Source organism: Antedon bifida, chromosome 8 (assembly GCF_963402885.1).
Source record: "Antedon bifida chromosome 8, ecAntBifi1.1, whole genome shotgun sequence".
Taxonomy (NCBI): Eukaryota; Metazoa; Echinodermata; class Crinoidea; order Comatulida; family Antedonidae; genus Antedon; species Antedon bifida.
In genome coordinates, this window is record NC_136233.1 from 23,714,313 (window position 1) to 23,721,609 (window position 7,297).

At 31.8% G+C, this 7,297-nt stretch overlaps 1 protein-coding gene across 1 annotated transcript; it reads right to left on the reverse strand.

Moving 5' to 3' along the window:
* Positions 1-326: 326 nt before the first annotated feature.
* LOC144850587 (TBC1 domain family member 23-like) lies at positions 327-7,285 on the reverse strand. Its single transcript, XM_078707901.1, has 15 exons — positions 7,233-7,285; positions 6,755-6,863; positions 6,182-6,287; positions 5,261-5,465; positions 4,986-5,109; positions 4,516-4,640; positions 4,050-4,200; positions 3,722-3,838; positions 3,356-3,451; positions 2,906-3,076; positions 2,570-2,719; positions 2,165-2,307; positions 1,857-1,945; positions 1,507-1,639; positions 327-1,091 (listed from the first exon to the last, which is right to left on the reverse strand). The coding sequence occupies exons 1-15, from the start codon at positions 7,274-7,276 to the stop codon at positions 821-823; spliced, it is 2,034 nt and encodes a 677-aa protein (XP_078564027.1). The 5' UTR covers positions 7,277-7,285; the 3' UTR covers positions 327-820.
* Between the last annotated feature and the right edge of the window lie 12 nt (positions 7,286-7,297).

The following is a 7,297-nucleotide window of genomic DNA, read 5'->3' on the forward strand; positions in this document are numbered from 1 at the left end:
ATAAACATATTACCCTAACCTTACAGTGCAATACAGGCATCACATGTGATACATAAGTGACACTGTATTACAGAATTCACCTATTGATACTGGACATGTTATGCATTATGTGGAGATACAGTACAGACAATTTGGTTGTGGATCATTATCCACAATAACAGTTTTAAAATATTGAAATCGCAAATCTTACTGTTTATATATTTTATGTTTATTATACTATTCATTTGAAATCTTTATGGTCAATAATTTAAACACAAAATAATAATTATTTCAAACACATATAACATGATTGAAACCTTCAATGCATTATGAAGACAGTTAAACCATTTATTATACATTTAAATTGATTCATATATATTAATAATTTCTTCAAATAAATTTTATTCATATGCATTCATGCATACCATTTCAATTAGGACTGTAAACTTTCTAAACACACATTCCCACAGTTAAATGGTATCTGTAATCACTATTCTTTAGCATAGTCATATTTCAGTGAAAATAAAAAAGAATATGTAGAAAATGTATGTGTAATTCAGCTTTTCTGTGTTTCTTCATTGTTTTCTCCTATTCGCGTACGTAGGTCTTTTATTGTTAAACCAAGAAACTAAGAAAGCTGAATTAAACATACATTTTCTACATAACTGTAACAAGTTCAAAGTTCATCCAAAATAAAAAAGTATATATATATACTGTAATATCATTCTATCATCAATTACTTATTTCAATATATTCCAGTATTTAGAATTGGATCAAAGGTTAAATGCTAAGTTACTGTACTTAGCAGGTGGTAGAGTAAGACATGAAGAGGTGTGAAAGTTTATTGTGTATCTATTACTGTCATAATCTGTTGTTTGATTAATTTAGTAGCTTCACCAGCATTCGTTATAAAAAGTCTATCATAACTGACCAATTTCAGGACGTCATTCTCTAAGAAACCATACTTAAAAGTGATAAGTTCCGGACAGCGCTTCTTAGACGTGATCTTAGCGATACTTGCAAGTGCCCGTCTTGCTGTGATGTGTGCGAATCCTTTGCGATCAGGTATGTCACGTAGAATGTACATGTGAGTATCAGTAGTGAGTAGATTGCTGAAAATCAGTAACACAAACTTAAAAATTGATAAAGCATAACAACTTAAGTGCAATAACTTTAGGAATGTGCTTAAAAATTAGTAACATGGACTTAAAAATGTGATTAAGCAAAACGACTTAAGTGCAATTAACTTTAGGAATGTGCTTAAAAATTAGTAACATGGACTTAAAAATGTGATTAAGCAAAACGACTTAAGTGCAATTAACTTTTGGAATGTGCTTAAAAATTAATAACATAGACTTAAAAATGTGAATAAGCAAAACAACTTAAGTGCAATTAACTTTAGGCATCTGCTTAAAAATTAGTAAGATAGACTTAAAAATTTAATTTGATATAGCAAAATGACTTAAGTGCAATAACTTTAGGCATGTGCTTAAAAATCTCTTTTAGAGTTGGTGCCATATAACTTACCAAGGGCTCATGAATCCATTGTCTCTGACCTCTTGACATTTGAACTTGTATTTGACCTCTGGCTTCTTAAGCCACGTTTCAATGTTTACAACTTCTCGTCTGTCATCATCAGAAAGATTTGATGAACTTCCATCTGAAATGAACACAGAAAATAAATTGGTTATTGCAGTGTGAGATACAATCTAAATCAGACACATCACATCAGTATGTAAATCCATTTTAGAGATTTAGAGTTCTATCCTTGGTACCATGCTAATGATTGTGATTTGTTTTTGTTTGTGTTTGTATTAAAATAAATAAAATCATGATAGTGTACATTATTTTGAATACTAAATTAAGGTGGTACTCACCATTGTCATCATCATCATCTGCAATAGTAAAGACTGGCTGCATTTTACTTGCCTTGTATCTCTTTCCTACAACCTCACTACTAACATGTCTAATGATAACAAATAGATACATTAATATACATATACAGTACTTCAGTTTTTGTAACTTAACAATGATCTACATGCACAATGTTACTTTTAAAGCAGGATCAAGAATATCTACATCATATAAAGCTACATCCACACTGGGCACCAGATTCAGGCCAGTAGCCAAAAACAAATTTTTTTTAAAACATTCAAATGTAAACTAAAACATTTACAAAATGTACCTGTCTTCTTGCGAGACTTCATTTTTAATAAAGTCAATCATTTTATCTTTGACTGTTGCTGATTTACTCTTTAATGTAGACGTTAGTTTACCCATAAACGCTGCACCCTTCACGGCTAACGTTGGCTGTGACATATCTTCACACTAAGTAATGTATATAAAAAACATAGTTTAATATACCTTTCTCTGTTTTAATGGTAGCATCACTTAATCTTTGATAGAAAGATTTCAGGCTTAATAATCATACTTAACTTTTTTTAGTTCCGGTAATTTACCAATCATACATATGGGTAAATGTGGTACTAGTGAAATTGAATGACCACAAATACTAGTATTAAGGCCATACTTAAGAATTGAATACATGGTGCTAACACCCTGTTATAAATTGTCATATACAAATACGTACTAGTTCTTCCTCTGATTGCGCCATCTCTGGTCTGCACACTATACAAGTGGTAATAGAATGACCTGTTAACCCTGTTGCAAGTTCTTTTTCAAGTAATTTGTGCAAAGCATCAAACCCTCCAGATGCTATGCTTACATATTGACTCTTTTTCTGAAAATAAATCAATAATTTGTAAACCAAGCATTAGAGAGATTAATATTTCTCGAACAATTAAACAAGAAACATGCCTGAAAAAAAACACTTAATGAACATATTATCTGCTGCTGCACAAGAAGCAGAGCTGTTGATTAATAAAGTCTAGTCTGTGTTGTTGAAAATGTACAAAAAAGTAGGCACCTGAAGGAAATTGGCAACAACCATGTGTACATATTGGTCCTCTTCTTCTCTGCCACTGCCCATGAAGCAGAGATGTTCACCAGCTGCATCAGACCCTGCATCCACAGCCTGCTGCTGAGCTGCTGAAAGAGCTTTGACTGCACTTGCAAACTCTGATGGCTGCTGTAACATCTGAAAGAAACCATCAATAAATTATGATAACAAAATTATCAGAAAAGAAAAATTACAAAATTGATATCTAGTTATAGCTTGAAGTTTTATCTATGATAGTGAGTACAGTATTATAACAATATCTTAGATAAGAGTAACTAACTAGTTATGCTTGGTTCCCGCTAGAGAGGGACGTAAGCGCAACTTAAGTGATTTGACCAATCACAAGCGATGGATTATTCGTACTGTCACTTGTGATTTGTCAACTTGTCTGCATTGCATCTAGTCATCCTTACTTACTAGGTTTGCATCAAGGTGAAAAGCAGTTGGTAGATGCCCACTGTTGTATTGTTCAGCAGGTCGACAATCAACAACAAAATATGTAACACTGTCAGCCTAAAGAAAAGGATATCAAGACTTATATCATTATAACCTATTTTATATCAGTTATATCTATATTACTTCAAAGGCAAATTACTGATAATAATGACAATGATGTAGTTATCAGTCGCTGGATCTCCAGAAAATTAGCAGAGCTTTCGGAGGACACTAGCCCTTTAACAGTGCAAGTTATATCTATATTATATAGTTATTTCACAAGTCAGTTTAGTACAGTACATCAGTGTAAACACACATAGCCTTTACAGAGTTATGAATATTACTTACAGAAGCTTGTGATGTTGACTGCACTAATTCTGACACATTAACTTGTAAACATAATTCATGAGACAGGTTATTTGTCCTGTCTTTACTGTTTGTGCCACCAAACATTGATTGGTAATCCTGAGGGGAAAAAACAACAATATCCCTCCATTAAAGGTTAACTGCATAAAACACACATGAAAAGAATAAACTGAAATGAGAAACTGGGAAATTGGAATTCAAGCATGTTAACCACCAAGCTACAGCTCCATTACAATCCACTCCACTACTATTCATGAATACTGTATACAAGATTTTTATTTTTTTTCTCATTTAATAATGTAAAACTCACCCTTCTGAATGACTGAGGTGTTTTTGAGGCGTAGTACTGAGCTAATGAACAAAAATCATCAACATCTTCAGCTTCAAGTTGATCGGGAAAATTAGCTAAACTGTCAATAATAACTTGATTGTCTTCACCACTTAATGTAAAGATGTGTTCTCTAAATAAATATAAAACAAACAAGTACAATAAGATTTGTATAAAGAGTCAAAATGATTGTCTATTCTGTCTGTATTTGTATAGTTTTATGTGTATGTACAGAATTGATTCTTAAATAAATAATGGATTAAACCTATTCATTATTGTAGATGGAGAAGTATTCTATATATTTAAGCTTAGTCTTTTTTTGTTTGATGAAATATTTCCGAAATAAAAGAAATTGAATTAAATTGTCTATTAGTATTATTTGTGTGTCTCATATTGTGAACACTTTGCCTAAACTAAATAAAACAAATTAAAAGACAGTACTACTTACTTAGCATTGACTAAAATTACTAATCCAAGAAAAAAGATTAAAAAAGGGTCGGCTTGAAGGAAGTAGACATTCCACATGGACTGTACGACATCAGAATCACAGTTACCAGCGAATACGGACGCAAACTATAAGCAAAATAGTACATGAATGTACATGAACCAACATTGATGATAACAATAACTACATCTTATATATATTATAGATATCAATTCTTGTTGTATTCGTTTTATATGTTTAATATGTTTATTCTACAATTCTGTTGATACTTAGGTGTTTCATTTATGGACCACAGTGGAAATAAGTTGCTTTTTGTACTTTTCTGTGTTTTTTCTTGATCATCAGAATAAGAATAAATAAAATATAAATAAAATAACTATATATTTATAATAAACTCTATAAGAAAGTAGTGTACAGTATATTACAATGGAAATTACAAATATTACAAAGAGGATGATAAGACCAGGACTTACCCATTTCTTTGTGTAACTTTCTGGTGATATGCGTTTTGTATCTAGAAAATTGCACAGCTCCGGTTCATGATACATGAGTAAAAGACGGAAAAGATGAAAACACTTTTTATAAGAACTTCTATCTCTATAAAAAAAGAAATGTTTGTTTTATTCACACTTGAAAAACATGAGTAAAAGACGAAACGCTTTTTATAAGAATTACTTTTTACGTTATGTCGACCTTATAACAAAAATGAAATATGTAATGTTTTTCATGTGAACTATGTTATAAATACCTTGGTACAAATCGTGTCATAACAGCATAGAAACAGTTGTACAAATCACATTTGTCCATCTTCAAAGCTACAAACGGTGACAGAATCTCTAACCAACCGTTCTTTTTATCGTATTTGACATTTTTTGACTTACAGTAAAATGTTACTACAGATTCAATGTCACTAGCTAAAGACAATTTCTCAGCTTGTGTATTGTCAAATTTATCTGCAAAAGAAAAATTAAAAATAATAACCTTATAATAAAGTTTGAAGATTCTGTCAACTCATAATATTAGAGGAGAAAGGGCTATTGTAGGTTTATCCAGGTAAGCTAAGCACGAAATAGACATTTTTAAATAATAGTATGTTGCCTTATGAATTTCTCAATTTCTGAGATCAATACATTTTACTGATTATTGATTACTTTCATTAAAGAGGCAGCTGTAGAATAACAACCAAAACGTTGGGATATTCACTAACTTTCTAATTTCCTTTTCATTCATACACATCTAGCTCGTGTGCACTTTAAAGAACCTAGTACATCTTTCGAGACGAGTAGGGGGTTACCCCGGTGTATTAGTACATCACAGCCACTGATCACCAACTGGGCCCTCTGGGAGACCAGTCTTTGACTGAAGAGGTTACCCAGTATAAATATATATTTCAATCAATTCAGTTATAACAATAATTACTGGGGCCCACACTAGAAGGCTCATGAGGGCCCCTACAATACAAATATGTATAATATATTTTGGAAACACACATATCCTTTTTGAACACAGGTGTACTGCAAACCTGACTTTACTAGTATATTTATGAACACTGTCAAATTACTCACCTGTATTCTATTTCATTTTTATCGCTAGTGCATTTGTACTATTTCATAGAAATTTCAGTATTAGTTTAGAAAGCCTATTTTTGTTTACATTTGCCAGAACATACCTACAAATTCTTTACAATCAATGCGTAGTTGGTCCTGCTCTTCAAGATCAAAAATTCCATCAAAGGTTGCCAGACTGTCACCCTTTTTTGCAACATTTAAACATATCTTTAAAATCAAATAAAATAGATAAAATGTTAAATATAAGAAAGATTTCTTTGCCAGTGGCTCCAACTACAAACAACTGATGTAAAGATGTTCTCATCTTTTGATATTTTTTAATTCTTTTTCCATGTTTCATAACATTAACAAAAAACAAAAAAAGTTTTTTTTTAATATTTAGTTTTAATTAGAGTTTTTTTATTTTTCACTTTTTCAAGAAACTTATATTTACATATATTACATTTTATTGTTCAACTCTGTGATGAAATTAAATAAAAAATAAATGAGGATGAGATTTGTACACCAAACTCTTCTTATTTCTATGTGCTATAAAAGCCTGAAGTAGTAATCATTATTATTAATATATTATTAATTATTAATCTAAAATGTGAATGAATGGAGAACAACAATGGATGAATAAAGTTCAAGCTCAAGTACAGTGACTTAGATAAAGTGATTGAGAAGCAACATACTTTCCATGATTCTGCAACGTAGTGGTCAGGAATCTGTCTTCCTTTGCAGATGTTTCTCAAAGCTCCAAAGTCACAACATTCTGCAAGGGCATCTTCCAGGTCTTGATGCCTACAAAAGATATTAAAATTGCACACAAAATAATTCACAGTGAACAAGAACGTATAAATGCAATTCCCCTCTCATTCACACTGTGTGCAATTGTGGCCCCTCCCATCTGTTCAGCAACAGTGTGTGTGTGTGTACAGTGTACAACCTCTGCTGTGGGGTCAGAAGTACAGTTCCACACTGTCCAGAGCACTGCATTCAGATAGGCTAGGCAGGCTAGTTCCACAACGAACCCTGGTTATAAATTTTGCAAACGCTTATTTTCGTTTTAAAGCATACTACATTGTAGTGCAAATATTCATTGTAGATGGAGACAAAACCTGAGCATTTTCTGAACTATTTAACCCTAAAACCTGCATTTTAAACACTCACCAACTTGTGTCTTCCAACACTTCGCAACTATCTTCGTCTGCCATTTTTGCTAAATTAAATGACGT